General features: G+C 45.8%; 1 protein-coding gene across 2 annotated transcripts; it reads left to right on the forward strand.

Moving 5' to 3' along the window:
* The first annotated feature begins 177 nt into the window (after positions 1 to 177).
* trip11 (thyroid hormone receptor interactor 11) lies at positions 178 to 19,210 on the forward strand. Of its 2 annotated transcripts, XM_070979072.1 has the most exons (21): positions 178 to 784; positions 4,028 to 4,104; positions 5,014 to 5,124; positions 5,381 to 5,683; positions 6,384 to 6,452; positions 6,537 to 6,702; positions 6,805 to 7,131; positions 7,252 to 7,292; positions 7,388 to 7,486; positions 7,705 to 7,908; positions 8,362 to 11,391; positions 11,565 to 11,705; positions 12,020 to 12,213; positions 12,734 to 12,897; positions 13,032 to 13,135; positions 13,246 to 13,345; positions 14,727 to 14,808; positions 15,402 to 15,516; positions 16,924 to 17,046; positions 17,400 to 17,550; positions 17,699 to 19,210. In XM_070979072.1, exons 1-21 carry the CDS (start codon positions 646 to 648, stop codon positions 17,911 to 17,913), a joined length of 5,955 nt encoding a protein of 1,984 aa, XP_070835173.1. In that variant the 5' UTR covers positions 178 to 645; the 3' UTR covers positions 17,914 to 19,210. The 2 variants fall into 2 exon arrangements, with proteins under 2 accessions (XP_070835173.1, XP_070835172.1); XM_070979071.1 differs by having other exon boundaries at positions 17,400 to 17,928.
* The last annotated feature ends 83 nt before the right edge of the window (positions 19,211 to 19,293 follow it).

Genomic DNA, 19,293 nt, shown 5'->3' on the forward strand with positions numbered 1-19,293 from the left:
TCGTATTACACGAAAACAAGATATGTCGATGTTATGTCTTCCTAACAAGGAATATATACTGTTCCTATTCAGATACACTGACAGCACATGACTCTCCGTTGTAGTTCTCTTGGTTCTTGAACGCACCTTGAATTTGTTGGTCCTCCAGTATCCCACCATGCACCGCTTCCGTTCCCTGTGTCCACGTCAAACCTGACAGCCATCGCCGCAGCCGAGCTGATAATGGCTGCAGTTGAGGTGGCACTTTCTGGGTGTTGTGTTGTTTAGAGCCGCTAAAAACTGCTGAAAATACTTCTCCCGCGTACCGCGGTTGACACAGACGTCAAGGCCGTAATCTAAGGTTTGAGCTGAAAAGCTACGATATAGCGTCGCTTAGCTAGCTTGTCTTGAAAAATTCCTTCAGGCAAAAGGGTCAGCTGTTACGAGCCGGGGTCTCTGCTAAATGAGCGTCTGTCAGCCTGGAAAGCGACTTTGTTTCCGAAGATTAAAGTGGATTTGGAAGTTAACGACGTCTGTGTGCTATACAGTTCACACTTTAGCTTGATGACCAAGTTGACTACAACACCTCTGCAGTCAAAGCTAGGCTAGCCTCCTAGCCGTGTCCGGCCCTGCTTTGTTTTTGTTTGGTTTGTAGCCCTCCTGAGGATGTCATCGTGGCTGGGTGGACTCGGCTCCGGCCTCGGTCAGTCTCTGGGCCAGGTCGGTGGGAGCCTGTCCTCTTTCACCGGACAGATATCAAACTTTACCAAAGACATGTTGCTGGAAGGTGTGGAAGAAGTAGGAGGTAAGTTTGCCTTCCTGTTTTTATCTCTTTGTCAGCCACATCACCACACTCAGTGCCTTCTTGTTCTGCTGTTGCAGGTCGTAAAATAAAAAAAGATGTTGGTCTTTAGGAAGATTGTAAAAATATTTTAGCTGTCTTTTCAGGCAGATCTCACCTTATAACAGAGGAAAAATGACCAAAAAGGCTTTGCTGACTGACAGCAAGGGATGTGGAAAACAGGTGGACGGTGCTGAAAAAGCCATAAGACTTCCTTACGGCATATGTATTGGCTGATATGCTATTTCTTTGTACCTGCCAGTTAGAAGGCCCTGAAATATAAGGATCTGGTATGTAGGAACATTATAAGATCTTCAGAGGTCTTAATTGGAAGCTAATGTGACTCACAGCAGAGCAAAAACAAGTCTGTTATTGTGACCAGGGAAAGACAGTTTGATTGGATGACCCTAAAAATATTTGGCTGTCTTACAACATGTGGATCAGTGTTAGACTGATGGAGGTTTTTCAATGGCAAAAACCGATATGATGATACCATATTGTTGCTTTATTGCACCTGATGAAATACAATAATTCATTGATAATAATAACAATAATAATAAGAGGCAATAAAAACAACAACTTATGAATGACAAATGAAGTTTTACTACACTTAACAGCATTTATCAGCATAGTGTACATGTACACAAATAAATATGAAATAAACTGTTTTTTGACTCAGTTAACTTTTATTTAACACAAATGGATTATTGACTCCAGCACAGAAAAATATTTGAAAATAAAAAATGTGCGTTGTCTCCAAGTGTCTGCAGACAATTTTTGTTTTATCAGCTTCCTGATAAAACTGGTCAATCCGTCTGTCACTTATCTGGATGATGTTGTATGTGGACGGTACAGGAAACAAACCACAGACAGACGCTCAGTCACAAACTAACAGTCTATAAGTCCATAAGTGTAAAGACACCAGTGTAACTGCCCTGAAGTAGATTCAGCTGTCACGTACGATGTCCATCCTCCAAAATGACAGAGAAGTTCACTCAACACCTCGCAAAGACAGTTTCTACAAAAAAATGAACATTTTTTAGCAACTGACTGGTTATACAGTTTCACGTTTCATGCTGCGGGTGCCTGATTACAGTTGTCAGTGTGCATTTTTAATGAGGTCTAGGTCATTTATAGTGAAATACGTTCCAAACAGTTCTCAGTTATAGTGGTTACAGCGATGTTGTTCTTGCATTGCTAAAACATGTGACATGCTAAGACGTATCACTGGCAGTGCACATGTCCCAGTATAAGAAAAATGTGACCGTAGTAAACAACTGGCTCAATTAAAGCCAAGAACAAACTCAATGTAACCACCGAGTGATGCACTGAGTTGATTAATGTACCCTGCTGCTTTGTTTCTCTGCTGCTTTAGAGATATTCTTGTTCTCAGGTGGATTAGCGGATTTATGTAAACATTACAACACTGAGACCTCCCTTTTCTGTTGTTGCTCTGTGGACACTGAATGAGAGTCTGACTTCCTGCATGGGAGGAAAGTCTGACTTTTGTTCTCAAACTTTGTCATTGCAACTGCAAAATCCGCCTCTTTAAATGTGAATCACCTCAGTATTTTCTAATTGTGCCCACAGATGTGAGCGTCAGCATCTCTCTGAGTGACCCTTTTTTTCTTTAGTTTCTAGCTGTGGAAGTCTTGAGACGGCCAGAGTTACTCACAGTGTACACTTTCATTTACAGTTTGTGGCGCCTTTAAATAATCTGCTTTTTCCATGCCATCACTGCATTTCAGCATCAGTCAGCCCAGTTATTTGTAGCCTCTTCTGTGCTTTAAGCTAGCTGACTTATATGTAATTTTTTGTTAAACACAGAGGAGAGAAAGTCTAAATCCTACACTTCAGTCTTCCAAGTCTGTCACACCACACAGCCGTTTACATTTTTCCTGCCGGGGTCACTTCACAGCACCAGAGAATGAACTTGGAAAACAGATTTCGGAGCTCTTACTTGAGTCATTTTGTTAAGGTGCTTTTAAAGGATGCTGCTTAAATTTGAAGTCATACTATTGTTCTTGCTCCCTGTTTGTGTCAGACTCTGTTTCCTGTTATCCTAACACAAGTGCAGCTGCCTGTCTGTGTAACCCACCTGCTGTGGTTGAGCTTCATATGTCAAAAATCGTTATGCCCGTCAGAAGTCTTTGTTTTGATTGGCTGGTGGAGGGTTAGGGTCAAGTCAAGCGTTTTCATCTGTCACGGCATTCCCCTTTGAAGTTGAAATTCAAAATAAGAGTTATTGGGCTGGAAAATCTCAAGCAAACATTCTCAGTCGATGCAGTCACTCCCTCATTCATTGTCAGTGGAGTTGGTAACAGCCTGGTGGTGATACAGATTGCAGGCTTCATTGGTTTGTTTCTTTTCTGCTCATGATCACATCGAAAAAGGGGGAAAAAGTAACGTGAAACTCTCTTTGAAATGCCTGATTCTGAATTCAGCAGTGCGGGAAGTCACTGTGTAGCCTGGATTGATGTTACCATGAGGACTGTGTGTCAGTCTAGTATTCTCTGAAGCCAAAATGTAATAATTCTGGCGCTTGTGTCAACATGCTCCATCATAATTGGCCGATTAAACCCGAAAATGCCGTCAGTCTAAAGCAAACAGAGAGTGAGAGATAAAGCTGTGACGTAAAGAGAACTTTGGCCACAGATCTCCAACTCACAGCTCTTGTCAAAAATCAAAAGTATGAATTCTTATCGCTGGCTCCGGAGCGCCGGGCTGCTGTGAAGCGTTCTGCATGCCAGCCCTGAAATCCGTCTTTTTAGCAGTTTTATATAAAGAGAGGATAGTAACTATGAATGCATTTGCCTGCAGGCTTCAGTTTAATTTCATGTGTTTTCGCTGAGCTTCGCCAAGCTGTTAAGATCACATCGCAAGATCTCCAGAAATGTTGGCGTGCTCAGCCATGCATGTTTGTTCGTCATGTGAGCCGGGTTAAGCAGGTCTGGTGCGAGTGTGTGACTAAGATAGAGAGGGGGAATAAGAGTCACCGGGCGGTATCTCTTGAATGTGCTCCTGGCATGGCAGATAAACATGGAGACTGCTTCTCATTTAGAAATAAACATTCCCAGAATGCTTAATAAAGATAAGCCTTTATGTTTCTCTTGCTTGTAATTTAGCTACCTCTTCCTATGAAGAATTGGGACTTGTGCATATCTTGTTTTGTTAATGTGATTTTTGTATTTTTCCACGTCACTGCAGATGCTGCCACAGAGCTGCAGGTGTCCAATTCCAGGCTGGCTGAAGTCGAGGCTGCATTCGGCACTCAGAAATCTGAGGTGAGATTCTTTGTTTGCTTCAGTCAAGAGGTGAAGCGAAACAGTAGCCGTCCTCACCGTAGACCTTTGGCTTGTCATAGCAGGAAAAGCACAGGTGTGACCACTGACATAAGGAATGCATTTGTGTTGTTGAGGTGTCCCAGTGAGCCACCTCGCACTGCAGCGGATGGAATGCAGCCTCAGTGTTTTCATCTCATCTCCCGTCATCATCAGTGTTATCACCTACACCAGGGGTGGGCAACCTGTTCCACAAAGGGCCGCTGTGGCTGCAGGTCTTCTTTCCAACCAAGCAAGAGCTCACAGTTTGACCAATCAGCTGTCTGAAGAGTGAGATCAGTTGATTGAATGAGTCAAGTCTGGTGTGCTGCTGCTTGGTTGGAAAGAAGACCTGCAGCCACAGCGGCCCTTTGTGGAACAGGTTGCCCACCTCTGACCTACACGTTTACAAACTGGGGCCTGTCTGGTCTTCAGTTGTTCTTCTGTCTCAGTGGTGCAGCCAGTGCCAGTGTTGGAAAGTGTAATCTGTGCATGAAATACATGTTGAAAGCCCAAAACCAAGAATGAATTCAACCTATCAACAAATATTATCTGTGCATCTTGTTTCTCTGCTCCACAGAGCTCCATTGTTGCCATTTAATTCTGACACGTTGCTGGTTTTGATCTTTTCATGTGATTTGTTGATAATAGGAACAATGTGTTATACACCAGCCTTTTTCTTCAGGATGGGTGTGCATCACTGTGTTAATAAGCATCCATCCAGCTGAAGTGCCCTATAGCATCTCTCTAAGCTCCAGGGTGCTGGTCTGTACTACGACCTCTGACCCCCCTCCAGTACTCAGAAGAAGACAAAATGTTAATCTCCTGCATTTCCGTGTTATTGACGTCCTCCCTTCTCTCTCTTTGTTGCAGTATGACAGATTAAGAAAGCTCCACGCGGAGCTCGAGGAGAAGCTGGAGGCATCGGAGATCCAGATTAAAAGACAGTCTGCAGAGTACCGAGCCCTCCTGCAACAGAAAGACGTTCGTACTTTTGTGTTTACGATAAAGCAGTCAGGTGACACTTGTCTTGTTAAAATATGTCCTCCGAGAGCAAAAAGGTAAAAACTCTTGTGACTTAGAAATCATGTCCCTGTAACCTACAGCTGGATATCTAAATCTCATCTGTAATGAACACATCTCTGCAAACTGTGTGCAGTTATTAAGGTTAGAAGGAAATGGATGTGCGTTAATGTCTCTGCTTGCCATTCAGCATCCTGATGTTTGTGTGTCTTCTCAGGTGGAAATCAGTCACCTGAAAGCTCGGCAGAGTGGACTCCAGGAAGAAGTCCAGAACCTGCAGCATTCGGCTCAGTCCGCCTCCGTCGGTCCGGCGATGCTGCCCATCACCACCTCTTCCTCAACCACCACCTCCTCTTCTGTTTCCTCTTTCCTGTCGCGGCCCGGGGGCTCCCACCAGGGTTTCCACAGCGACGAAATGGACCTCAGCGACGTCATCTGGTCACAGCAGGAGATCAACCGGCTGTCGACGGAAGTCATGCGCCTGGAGGCAGAGGTGGCTCACTGGAGGCGAATGTCTCAGGTAATGATGATGAGAATGTGCTGCAGATGGTACAGAGAGGTGAATCTGGGTCATCCAGGTAAAAGAACTGATCCTTACAGGTGTTTAGCTTAGCTTAGCACAAAGACAGGGAAACGTAATCTGTGTTCGTCCAAAGGTCACAAAATCCGCCTACTGTCACCCGTACAGCTCACTAATGAACACAATATTGCTGTATGTTTGTGGTTTTATAGGGAGCTATTTGTGGGATTGTTTATTGACAGTAACAAAATAATCCATGGCAGTAAAATAAGCCCCTGAAAAATCACAACTTTTTACACTTGAACTGGTTTTTGTATTGATTTGGACAGATTAAACAAACAAGATATAACATTTAGTCTTAAATAATGAGTAAGATCTGGAGCCAGGCTAGCTCTTTCCCCCTGTTTCCAGTCTTTATGCTAAGCTAAGCTAACTGTCTCCTGTTTGTAGCTTCATATTTACCACACAGATTTTAGAGTAGCATCACTCTTCTCGCTTAAGTCTGGGCCAGAGATCAACATTTTTCCCCAAATGTTGAACTATTCATGAGCTAAATAATTATCTCTGTAATAATTTGGTCACTTTTATGCCCCGAGACTTTCAAATAAGTGCTTCGGGTTTATTTGCACGAGTGCTGCTACAAAGAACAATGTGCCAAATACGAAAAGGTTTGTTTTAATCTTAACTGTTTTAATTTCAGACATCAACAGGGGCAGCAGCAGGTAACGGCGACCAGGGTGAGATTCTCAAACTTCAAAGAACTATTAAGGTGAGTTTTCATTGTTGTGAGACTGAATTTATTACATTCTTACACTGAGACTCTAACCATGACATTATTTCCCCTTTGGAACAGGATCTGCGAGAGGAGATGAGTCGTGAGGTGGATGAACACCAGCACGAACTGGCTGCTGTGCAGGACGCCCAGCGGCAGAAGATGGCGGACATCACACGGCGACATAGAGACGAGTTAGCGGAGTACGAGGAGAGGATAGAGGAGCTGGAGGAGCAGATTCAGAGCGGTTAGTCCACCTTTGGTATTTGTTATTGGACATGTGGGAATCGAAACTCATGGCAGGGATAGGAATTCACAAAATGAACCCCCTCCTCTGTCTCCTCTCCAGGTGGCGGTCAGGCCACATCCCCATCAGACGCCTCCAAGCTGCCTGAACTCCAGAAAACCATAAGCTCCCTGCAGGAGGCGGCAGATCAGCGGGAGAAGCAGCTGGCCGAGTTGTCTGCCAGGCTGGAGGAGGCACAGAGCAAACAGGCCTCGCTGCAGCTGGAGAGGGATGACGCCCAGGAAGAAAACGCGGGGCTCCTGCAGAACTACACCCGGCTGCAGGCCTCTGTCACTGAGCTTCAGGCGCGAGTGCAAGAGCAGGAGGGGAAGGCTCTGCAGAAAGCTCAGCTGGACCACGAGATCCAAGCGTTGAGAAAAAACCTTGCAGGTACACTTCCGCCATTCGATTTCATGGTGAACCCTGTTTTATATCACCTACTTAATTAATGTACAGACACAGAATATTGTCATAAAATCTACTCTAACGCTAAATCTTTTACTTTTCCAGCCTCAGAAAAAGAAATCGAGAGACTAAAAACCCTGGTTGAGGTAAGTGTGAATATGAATCATGAGCCATTCATCATGTTAAATGTATTGGTTGGATTTAGGTTTGCTTTATGGCATATCTAACTTTTGATAATTAGGCAGGACCAAAGGAAGAAGTTGAGCATGCAGACATCTTAGAACTGAACACCATTATTGGGACGTTGAGACAAGAAAAGGAAGTCCTAGAACAAGAAAAGGTTTGTCTATACTGTACGTTTGTTACTGGTAAGACAGAAAAGTCAGAACTCAGATGGAGAAAATGGCAAATTTTGAGTTCATTTACACTTTCTGGTTCATGATGTAATGTCAATAATGGGATATATAGAAATATACCGTCTAGATAACTGAGGTCTGTTGGGTTCTATATAAAAGTCCTGAAGTGTAATTCTTGATTTCTGTGGTTTTCTTTTCACAGCTTAATCTGCAGGAAAGGCTTGAGATGGCCGAGGAGCAAATATCTAGCAATAATGAGGCTGAGTCTGGTGAATCAGAGTCACTGGAGGATCTGAAGACAGAGCTGGAGAGGAGAGAAAAGACCCTAAAAAACATGGAGGAGGAGCGGGACACCCTGATGTCAGAGCTGGAGGAACTAGACCGGCAAAACCAGGAAGCGACACAGGTCCGACTGACCATGGTGGCTTTGTTATTATTACTATTATTTAATGAAGTTTATTTATATTGCGCTTACAAAAATCAGCAAAGTGCTTTACAAAGAGCCAGCTTAAAATACTTCAAGTGAAAACAGTGAAAGATTCAGATCAAGTAGTAACAAAAGACAAAATAATAGAGATATCAAAAACACACACACACATATATGTATAAGTACACGCACACTCCCACATGTTTAAACATATGCAGTACATACTGTGTATGTGTACACGCACAGAGAGCTACACACACTCGTACATGCATTATGTTGTTGGTATAATGTCTAATATAGTCTTTAGTTCTCCAGGAGCTTTTATTTAACTTGCATGTGTAGATATGTAGAAACCCTTCACAATAAAACACAACAGGGAAACATTTCATTGACTTTTAATTGTGGGTTTTGTTTCTGGTTTTCTCTCTTTAGCACATGATCTCAGTGAAGGATCAGCTCTCTGGACAGCTGAAGGAGGCAGAGGCTAAACTGACAGGCCTGACTGCAGAGCTGAACACAACCAAAGACAAGAATGAGGCACTGAAGCAAGAGCTGGAGACCCAAAAAGAGAAAATGAGCCAGAGTGCTTTCACCCTGAACGACCTGCATATGGGCAAGCAGCAGCTGGAAGGGTCGGTGAAGGAGCTGAAGGACAAACTTGGAAATGCCCAGGAGCAGAACAAGGAGGCACGTCAAGAAATCGCAGAGCTGAAGAAGACTTTGCAGGAGAGAGAGAAACAGCTGTCTGTTGCCAAAGCAGAGCTGGACCAGGCAGGGGATAGAGGAGCTGTGGCGCAGGGAGCTGAGGAGAAGCTAGCAGGGAAGGACAGGGAGTTGTCAGACCTCAGGAGAGAGTTGGATGAGATGAGGAGCTCCCAGGAGAAGGTGATGTCTGAGGACTATGAGCTGAAGATGGAGAACAGAAGGTTGAAGGTAGAGAGTGAGCAAGCTCAGGGTAAAGGCGAAGAACTAACCAAGCAGATGAAGGAAAGCCAGGCGACTCACAACAGGACGATACGGGAGAAGGACACTCGTATCGAAGCGCTGAAGCTGGAGAAAAGTCAGCTAGAGGGTGAACTGAGGCAGGCTGAGAGCACACTGACAGAGCAGGCTAAACAGTACCAGCAGACCATCGAGGAGCTGACTCGAGCCCGCTCCATGGATGCCTCCGCTTTACAGATGGAGCATGAACGAGCCATCAAACTCAACCAGGAGAAAGACATGGAGATAGCTCAGCTGAAGAGAGACATGGAGCAGCTGGCGTCCGACCAAAGAGACACCAATGAGATGCTCTCCATCACCGTCGCAGGGCAGAAGCAGCTGACGGATTTACTGCAGGAGAAAGACACCTTCTTGGAGACTTTAAAACAGAACGCTTCTGACTTGCAGGCTGAGATGGAGAACAGCATTGCAGTCGCGACAAAGGAAGCGGAAGCTCTCAAACAGGCCCTGGATGAGAAGGATAAACAGCTGGGCGGCATGAAGGAGGAGAACAGTCATTTGAAAGAAGAGATTGATCGATTCAGGGATCAACAAAGCAGACCTCAGTCTCTGGCTGAGCCCAGGACCTTAGACATCATCACAGAGCTGGAGACTGAGATCACTCAGCTCAAGTCCTCCAGGAATGGTCTGGAAGAGGAGGTTCAGACTCTGAGGAGAACCATGGAGGAGCAGCAGGCGTCTCTCCTTCTGTCACAGCAGTCCCTCCAGGCTCAGCAGAGTGAGCTTGAGCAGGCTCACGCTCGCCATCAGCAGACCACACTTAACTACGACAGACTCATCCACGCCAGAGATGAAGAGATATCCCGCCTTCAACAGTCAGTAGATCAGCTCAGTGAGAGTCGAGGTCCTGCTGACTCTCCTGTGCAGGGGGAGGTCATCCTGCAGGAGGAGAAGACCCAGACTCTGAATCAGGAGAACGGCAACGAGAAACATGACCTGTCTAAGGTAGAAATAGAAAAGCTGGTGAAAGGCATCAAAGAGAAAGAGACTGAGATCAGCCAGCTGAACGAGAAGAACCTCTCGCTGACCAAACAGCTGGACCAGCTGGTGGTGTCCCGCGATGAAGTGGGCAAACTGTCCCAGATGATCCTGCAGAAGGACCTGGAGATCCAAGCACTTCATGCCCGAGTGTCCATGGGTGTTGGTGGAGGACACAGCCAGGATGTCATGTTCCTACAGCAGCAGCTGCAGGCCTACGCTGTGGAGAGAGAGCAAGTGCTGGCCGTGCTTAACGAGAAGACCAGAGAGAACAGCCAGCTTCGCTCCGACTATCACCGGCTCATGGATATCATGGCAGGGAAGGAGGCGGCCCTGGTGAAGCTTCAGCAGGAGAACCAACGCCTCCAAAACATGAGTGATCCCTCAGGAAGCCAAGAGATGTTCAAGGAGACCATCCAGAACCTGTCCCGCATCATCCGGGAGAAGGACATAGAGATTGATGCGTTGACCCAGAAGTGCCAAACCCTGGTGACCGTCCTGCAGACCTCCGGAGGAGAGTCCGGTGCCAGCTCCGGAGGCGTCAGCAGCAACCAGTTTGAGGAGCTGCTGCAGGAGAGGGACACGCTGAAACAACAGGTGAAGAAGATGGAGGAGTGGAAGCAGCAGGTGATCACCACCGTCAAGAACATGCAGCACGAGTCGGCTCAGCTGCAGGAGGAGCTGATCAAACTGCAGGGTCAGGTCTCCGCTGACAGCGACTGCAGCTCCAAGCTGACGGTGGACTACACTCGACTGATCCAGAGCTACGAGCAGAAGGAAAGGAGGCTGGGAAGTCTGAGTCAAGAACTGGCTCAGGTGCAGCAGACCATCACCCAGCTCAGCACCACCAAGGAGGTCCTGCTGGGTAAACTGGACTGCGTGGCTCAGACTCCTGAAGTCGTAGCCGCTCAGTCCAGTGGACCTTCCCTCACAGCTGATCAGACGTCTCCACCATCAAACAGCAACAAACTGCAGGAGGAACTTGTGCGATTACGAGCTCAGTTGGCCGAGAAGGAAAACCTGATCAGGACCATTCAGGAGAACAACCACCGGCTCTCCAACTCAGCGTCTGCCTCAGAGAGCGAGCAGAGAAGTCAAGCCGAGGAGGTTCGGCAGCTCAGGGAGAGGCTTGAGGCCCTGAAGAGGTCTGTGAGGGAGAAAGACCTGCTCATCAAAACCAAAGGCGACCAGCTCAGTCACGTCAGCGAGGCACTGCGTAACCGTGAGAATGACAACGAGGTGCTGAAGCAGGCCGTGACCAACCTGAAAGAGCGCGCTCTTATTCTGGAAATGGACGGGAAGAAGCTGAAGGAGGAGAACGAGCAGGTGGCCGCACGCTCTCGAGAGAAGGAGTCGGAGTTCAGAGCGCTGCAGGAAACCAACATGCAGGTTTCTCTCCTGCTGAGAGAGAAGGAGTTTGAACTGAGTGCAGTGAGCGAGAAGGCTGCAACTGTGGAGAAGATGCTCAAGGACAAAGATCAGGTCAGTTGGACATTAGGACTTGAGGAAAAGATAAGCCACTTCATGTATAACTTTATGCAAGATTGCAAGAACATTTCAGCTATCCATCTAAGCAATTTAAAAAGCAAAACAATGAGTTTTCTCTGTCTCAAATCGCTGCATTCATGACCTCCTCTGGCAATGCTGCGGTGCAGGGTAAGTCTGGTGAGCTGAATCAACTCCTGACTGAAATGAAGTCCATGCAGCAGAAAGCTGTGGCGTTCCAGCAGGAGAGGGATCAGGTGATGATGGCGCTGAAGCAGAAGCAAATGGAGACCACTGCGGTACAAAGTGAGGTAGGATGATAGATGATATTTGCGGACTACCCTTTGATTTTAACTGCGAAGGTATTGCGTCTGTGTTTCTCTCTGCTGGGTTTTAAGACAAATTCAACACAGGCTTTCTGTTAAAAACAGCCAGTTCGGTGTGTATTTCCATTACCAGTTTCTGCATAAATCCAGGAAAAAATGTCTGATTGGGTCGATGTAATAGATGTTTTATGCTGTAAATGCACTGTTAGTTGTTGCTCGGTCAAATCGAAACAGTTAAAGTGAGGTTAACGTGCTGCTGCCGATCTACAGGCGTTAGGATGTTTGTGTTTCCTTCGCAGCTGCAGCATATGAGGGATAAAGAACAGCGCCTCACCTTGGAGCTGGAAAGGTTGCGTAATCACCTCCTGGAGATCGAGGACTCGTACACGAGAGAAGCCCTCGCTGCGGAGGACAGGGAGACCGACCTACGCAGGAAGGTGGCGCTGCTGGACGACAAACTGGCCACGTCCTCGAGTGCTGTGGAGAATGCCAGGTTAGTTACTGGGGATGAACGTGGGTTAGACTTTGCACAGGATGCATGCAAGAAAAAAGAAGCGCAACTGCAAAATGCATGTGTGTAAAGTACATTTGTCACCTTAAACGACCACACTGAGTTTCTAACAGTCCTGAGACGTGGTAGGATCATAAATTCTTATGTGAAGACTGTTAGAGACAGATAGAGTCGTATCTTTTTCTCTCCCTCACAACAATCTTTGGTCCCCTGTTATTTCATTTACTTTTACTTTTTTAACTTTTTACTGCACCTTGTTTTGCTTTCATATATTGGAAGTCAAGCAGCACTCACCACCACCTTCATTTGGAGCCACTTGTGCAGAGTTAGCATTAAATACATGTTGTCTCTTTTTTTGTCATCTTACATTTATTAGTTCTGCTGCACTCAGGTCTCTCTTGCAAGAGACATCTTGATCTCCGTGAGATTAGCTGATTAAATAAAGGTCACACAGTGAGTTAAAGTTATTCCTCTTACTTTTCCTGGTTTCCTCTGCCTCCAGCCAGCAGGCCAGCATGCAGGTGGAGTCTCTGCAGGAGCAGCTGAGCGGAGTGGTGAAGCAGAGGGACGACGCACTCACCCACCTCAGGACGTCTCAGGAGCAGGTCAACCAGTACGCAGTGTCACTCTCCAACCTGCAGATGGTGCTAGAGCAGTTTCAACAAGGCAAGTCTGCTGCTTCAACTTCATCACTCTTCACTGTACACATGAAGTGCAGCAGTATGGAGTATTTTGGCCAACATCTCTCCTAAAATCAGAGAACCTGAATAAAAACTTTTCCTTTTCTTTTCCTCTTTCAGAGGAGAAAGCCATGTACTCAGCAGAGCTTGAGCGGCACAAGAAGGAGAAGGAGGAGTGGAGGAGGAAAGCTGAGAGGCTGGAGGACCAAGCCTCTGCCCTACAGGTAAACCAGCGACCAATAGCTGCTCAGAGGATCTGTTCGCTCTCATCATGTCTGACACGTGCCGTCAGCACAGGCCACTCAGTGAGCACATGTCACATATTCTGATTCAGATTAACCTCGACGAAGCCAACGCTGCTCTGGATTCGGCGTCCCGTCTCACCGATCAGCTCGATCTGAAGGAGGAGCAGATTGAGGAGCTGAAAAAACAAGGTGAGCTGCAGCCGAGTGTTTTTCCACCCGCCGCCGTCAGCTGCTTCTTCACGGGTCCTCTGAGGGGTCTCACAGTGAAAGCTGTGCAGGGATTGATCAGAGGGTCAGATAAAACACTCATAATCTCATGTTTTCCATTTTTACTGCAGAATTTGCCATCCATGGGGGGCTTTTTCTGGCCCAGGCAGCCTTTAAACATGGACTTTTTTTTTCTTCTTCTCTTCTCATGCTTTTATTTTAGCGTGCACATGCCCATATCATAGTCTGAGTAACGGAGCCAAAACAAATGAAGAGAAACTCTGATCCCCCGGTTTATTTTTTATGTCTTTCTCAGCAGATTTCACTCTTATCGCTCTCAGATACAGTTTGACTGTTACATCACAGCAAATTCTCAGACTGTTTTTCTTTTTTCCAGCCTCTCTGGCTGCTCGGGCGTTGTGTTTGCTCAGACCTGATATGAGCCTATACATTACTTTATGAATCAGTCGACTGTGGAAAATTTACATTGGGTCTATTAATAGTCGGTTAACTGTGAGAAAGTTCTGATCCACAGTCTCACCAATGAGAGGATAACATTGGTATGTCTGTGCGAGAGCCTCAGTTTGGTCCACTTATTTAAATTCAAATTTGATAGCTCTTTAAAGATTAATCTGGATGACAAAATATTCCATTTGCTGCAAGATATAAAACACATTTCTCGTGCAGCGAGTTGGAAATGACACACACCCTGCTCTTTTTGAAACACACAAGCAAAATATTAACATGCTGGTAAATTTCTTATATGAAATATGGGGAAGTAACATCAAAACTCTGGATGAAATGCTCTTATTTCTGTTCCATAATTTAAAAAAAAGGCGATTTTTAACCCATTTCTCACATTGTGCCTCTTTTTCCGCAGCCGGGTTTGAGGAATGCTCTGTCTTAATTTGTACAAACTGAACCTAAATAAAAAATCTATCAGTTATATTGTTATGTTTGCATGCAAAATGAAGTACTTGCATTTTATAAAAAGAGCGCAGGGACATTTCTGATTATGAGGCCAGTAGATATCATCGAAACTTGAACTGGTTCAGAAATCCTCTTCATTGTGCAGTCAGTCTTTGAGGATTTAAAATATCTTTGAAACAGAGCTAAGTGAGGCTTAACCACCTTTTGGGTCACTCAAAGATCGTTGGGTGTGTATTTTTTCTGCCTGGCGCTGTGATTGAATGTTGTGTCAATACATAAAAGGTACAAACAGGGACATGAACTTTATTTCAGAAGATTAAAAAGCATCTCTTCACTCTGTCTGTCTGTCTGTCTGTCTGTCTGTCTGTCCGTCTGACCGTCTGTCCGTCTGTCCGTCCGTCCGTCCGTCTGTCCGTCCGTCCGTGTGTCGCAGTGGATGTGAGACAGGAGATGCTGGAGGAGGTGCAGAGGAAACTGATGAACCTCCTGAACAGCACAGAGGGGAAGATAGACAAGTGAGTTCAGTCCTATCTGGGTTGAGTCTTACATTCCTTCATTCGTCTAAATGAGATTATGATTAAGAACCCATATGGTTTTCATTGGACTGTCAGAAATTATTCAGCTTACTCCCCCACAGTTTCAAAGGACTGTAGAAAGTCACTCTGCAGTATGAAATCTCAAAGTGTCCTATCTTTTAAAGCGTTAGGGCACTGAGAGGATCGCGCCTGTGACTGCAGTTTGTCGCTAAAATTAAAAAATTAATGATAATGAAGTGTTTGTTTATGGGTTCAGAAAATATCCCTGCAGCTTTAGCTACAGAGGGCATTTAAAAGGCAGTGGATTGCCCTGAAAACACGTCATCCTGGAGCTGAAAATAAGGCGGTTTTAGCTCACAGGACAGCAGCAATTGCTTAAAAAGTTCTGTTTTCCTAACGTGCTTGAATTGCTCTAAATAAAGCTCGTGCGCCTCTGTTTCCCAGGAGAAACACATGCAAATAGATTCTCAGACTGATAGATTCGGGGTTTATTTAGAATTCATGCGGCTGTATAAAAATATGATCGAGGTCTTGAATTACATCATCCCTTATTCATATTGTTCTCCTTCCAGAGTCTTGATGCGGAACCTGTTCTTGGGATACTTCCACACACCTAAAACCAAGCGTGCCGATGTGCTGAGGCTCATGGGAAGTGTTCTGGGACTGAGCCGAGAAGACATCGATAAAGTGAGACATTCCTTGACTCATATTCAAAGTATTCACTTGAGCAAACACACAGTCACATGATCATTTTTAGGCAGCAGTGGGTCGGTATTGATCTTAATTATACAGAGTTTGGTTGCAGTGCGATCCATCAACAGTCAGTGAGCAATGTTTTCGGCATTGTGCCATTTAATTCTATACATTTTTCTGTATTTACAGAATTCATGCATGCGCAGAGATTTATTTTAGTGTCTTTGGTTGGACACTTCACCCTGTGCAGGTACAGGTGGGGAGCATGAACGTGTGCACCAGATTTTATTTAATGCTTCCAATAGTTGATGCAACAATTCACAAAAATACCCAGAAATGTCAACCTGCTGGTGGCGCTAGAGGGAATGTGAGTGGCTTATGGAAGTCAGTAGGATTCATCTTGTGGGCGCCGTGAATGTATGTAGAGGTTTTAATGGCGATTCATCCAGCGGTTGTTCAGATACTTCGCTTTCTTCACTTTTCGCAGAACGCTTTGAAACGCTTGATTAGTTAAAGACGTCCCCGAGAGACAAACAGTCGACCCTGAAACTCAGCGTTTAGTGGCGACTTTTAACTCCAGCAGCGCCTGAAAATCCTCTCAGAGCTCGGCCCTGAAAAACAAAGCATTTCCTTACCCAGATCTTCTGGCAGGAGCCCTGCGGGACTCCGTCCAGCGATTCCAAAGTGTATTACCCAACACTCTTAAAGGAAAACAGATACAGGATGAGGGGCAAATGCGATTACAACTCTTCAGCAGACCAATTTTTATTGTGTTGGAGGTTGTTCCACTTTTTCTTTTTTTCATCTCTCCCTCATCTCCTGTTAGTGCCATTTAAATTTTCCACTCAACTCGTGTTTATGGCAGCCAAGTGTCCCACAAAGCCAGCCGACTTCTCAGAGTCGGCCTCAGTGGAGCAGCTAGTATTTTAGCCCAAAGCTGCGATCCACACGCTCCGTATATCTGAATCCCGCCAGGCAAATGGCGCTGATGATTAGTGCGTGAGGATGACCGTGAATGAAAAAGCTGCGTGTTTCTTGGAGGAGTGTGGGCTGTCGGCAAAGAGCGCCTGTATATAAGCTCAACTCGTGAGTGGGTCCGCAAAATAGTTTTCCAGAAAGTGTTGGCAAGCAGACAGGAAACTAAGGGCAATTAAAACTGAAATAATCCAACCACTTCTTTGAAAACAGAAGAAAATGGACTCTTCAAAAACAGCCTGAATGAGCAGAAGAAGCCTGGAAGCTTTACTCTACCTGCACTCTTCATCCCTTCGCTTGGTTACAAAAGGGTTAACGACTTCTTTTGTGTGCTTTGCAGTAAATCATGTGTGTGTGATGATTTGGAGACTTTATACCGTCTAAGAATTCAATAGTATCTGTCTATCTGTTGCCTCCCATCTGCAGATGTTGGAGGAGGACGGACGGCACGGTGTTACTGGATGGGTGTCAAGCTTGCTGGGAGGCCGCGGAGCTCAAAGTGTCCCAAACACTCCTCAGAGGCCCACCAGCGGCCAAGGGCTAAACACTGTAAGAGACACCACATTTAGTTCTTTCAACACAGTTTGTGTTTGTCATTCTCATTCAATCCGTAAAGAAACAAACAGCAACAACTGCGATCGGGAAACAAAGCATTCATACAGGCCGTCTGTGCCTGTGAACCACCGTGAACGGAGTCACACACTGCTCCATGCCGGCCGACGTGGCCTCAACAGATCACTTCAGCGCCGCAAGTTAGACGACATCCCAGCCACGCGCAGACCCGCACTGACTTCTCTTTCACACTTCCTTACCGGGATGCTCGTCCAAAGCGAACACTCCTTCTTCAGGGTGTAAAGCAGCATTTCCTCGCTAAAAATCTCATGTGATATGTGTTGTTGCAGTCCTTCTCAGGGATGTTTGTGAAGTTCCTGGAGATGGAGTCGACCCCGGCGCTGCCTGCACCGAAGCTCTCGGTCCTTGACATCAAGCCTCTGAGCGCCCCGCCTGCAAGAAGAACCAGCAGTGCTGCTTCCGGCGCCGGTGCCGCCGCAGGTAAACGACCCCTCTGGGAGAAGCCGCGGCCAGCGTGTTTCTGTCTCTCGTGCGCTCAATCAGTCATGTCACACAGAAGGTGCTGCTCTTTCTCTCACACCCCCAAACACATCAGGCCTCATTTCAATTCAAGCCTCTCTCCTCACAGGAGCCGCATCTGCCGGAAAGCGAGCCGGCGAGGCCAATCCTTTCCTGGCCCCTCGCTCCGCGGCGGTGCCCCTGCTGGCCGGTTCCAGCTCCGGCGGCTCGGGAGGTCACCTGCTGATGAAGCCCATCTCTGACGCCCTGCCCACCTTCACGCCTGTGCCGGTCTCAGCCGAGGCCAGCGCTGGAGCTGTGCTCAAAGACCTGCTGAAGCAGTGATCGGTCCCACGAGTGCCAGATTAATTAAGAGGAGCTGTACACTACACAGACTGAGATATTTGAGCAGCTCTGCTACTTACTGCTGCTCTTTTTTATTTCCTGCAAAAATAGATGATCAGAGAATTCATGAAAGCTAAATATTCCCTTTTTCTGGGAGGGGATTGAAACTGACTTTTGTCCTTTAGACTCAGTTTTACTTGCAATCACTGTTCTATGCAGCAGAGTCTCCCTTTACACACCAATAAACGTGTTTGCCGCTCAACGCTATTGTTCAGTGTGAACCCACAACTTGAAAATGATCAATGAAGTGACTCCGCAGGCGAAAAGGATGCAGGATGAGAACATTTTCAAGCTGTGGGTCAGAGTGAGAGCAGCACAGTAGGTTTCTGTAGAAACTGTCCTTTTGAGTTCCATCTCACATTTTGATTTTATTCATCGCATCAGTGCTGAACACAAAGTGACTTTGTAAACTCACTGTGTGCAGTTTGAGAACGGTTTGCGGGTTAGCATCACCTCCGTTTGCAGGAGGAAACCCGGCTTTCAGCTCTCACCCTTCGACTTTCATTGAACAACTTTTCTCGTCTTTTTATTCTTTTCAACAATGCAGTGAATTGTCTCTGATCCAGGCCTTGCCTAGAGACTCTCTGGCCGCAGTAGCCTGCGTAGAGATTTATGTGGTTCAGTCCATCTGTTAAAACCATAAAGACATTTTTGCGAGATCTTGTCTTTTCCAGACGGCCAGACTGTGATATGCAACAAGCGTAATTATGGCTGTAACTGCGGACTGCGGTCGATCAGAGACTCGACACTGCTCTTATGTTAAAGTACAGTGCTATTATATAGTTATATATATGTAAATGGGTGGCGTTTTTCCTATTTATGGGCACTGAGGAAGTTTTGGAAGTTAAGTGCCTGCATTTTTGCTAATTAGATAGTTGTATAATCCGGATTGTAAATGGTTAATATAAATATATATATTTACAAAATGTAAAAACTGCACATTGAAAAGGTTTTACCTGACCAGAGCTGGCCAGCGTGTAACTGAGCTGCTCCACATTTTTGTATAGACATCAATCAGCCGCTGCAGAAGGAATGTTACAGGGTTTGTCCAGGTGTATTGATGAGATGTATAAACTGTAAATCCTCGCTGTAAAAGAATTTTTGTAAATGTAAAATCTGAAACTCGGAGGTGTCAAAAAGGAGTGGGATTGCCTTGAACTTGGATGATCCTTAGCCAAGCTTAGTACTTGTGATTTAATTGGGATTTCAAATCAAATAAAGATAGTGCTGACCCTTTACTGTCGTGCATTTTGTCTTTTTTTTTTTCTTTCTCTAACGCACATTCATGCAAACCAGATGTGTCTACTACAGCGTGGATCG

Source organism: Chaetodon trifascialis, chromosome 14, assembly GCF_039877785.1.
Source record: "Chaetodon trifascialis isolate fChaTrf1 chromosome 14, fChaTrf1.hap1, whole genome shotgun sequence".
In the NCBI taxonomy this organism is placed as follows: Eukaryota; Metazoa; Chordata; class Actinopteri; order Chaetodontiformes; family Chaetodontidae; genus Chaetodon; species Chaetodon trifascialis.

Coding starts and splice junctions, on each gene's coding strand:
- trip11 (XM_070979071.1), top strand. CDS start 646: ATGTCATCGTGGCTGGGTGGACTCGGCTCCGGCCTCGGTCAGTCTCTG. Junction 6,703..6,804: donor GGAGGAGCAGATTCAGAGCG/GTTAGTCCACCT, acceptor TCTCCTCTCCAG/GTGGCGGTCAGGCCACATCC. Junction 11,392..11,564: donor TGCTCAAGGACAAAGATCAG/GTCAGTTGGACA, acceptor GCTGCGGTGCAG/GGTAAGTCTGGTGAGCTGAA.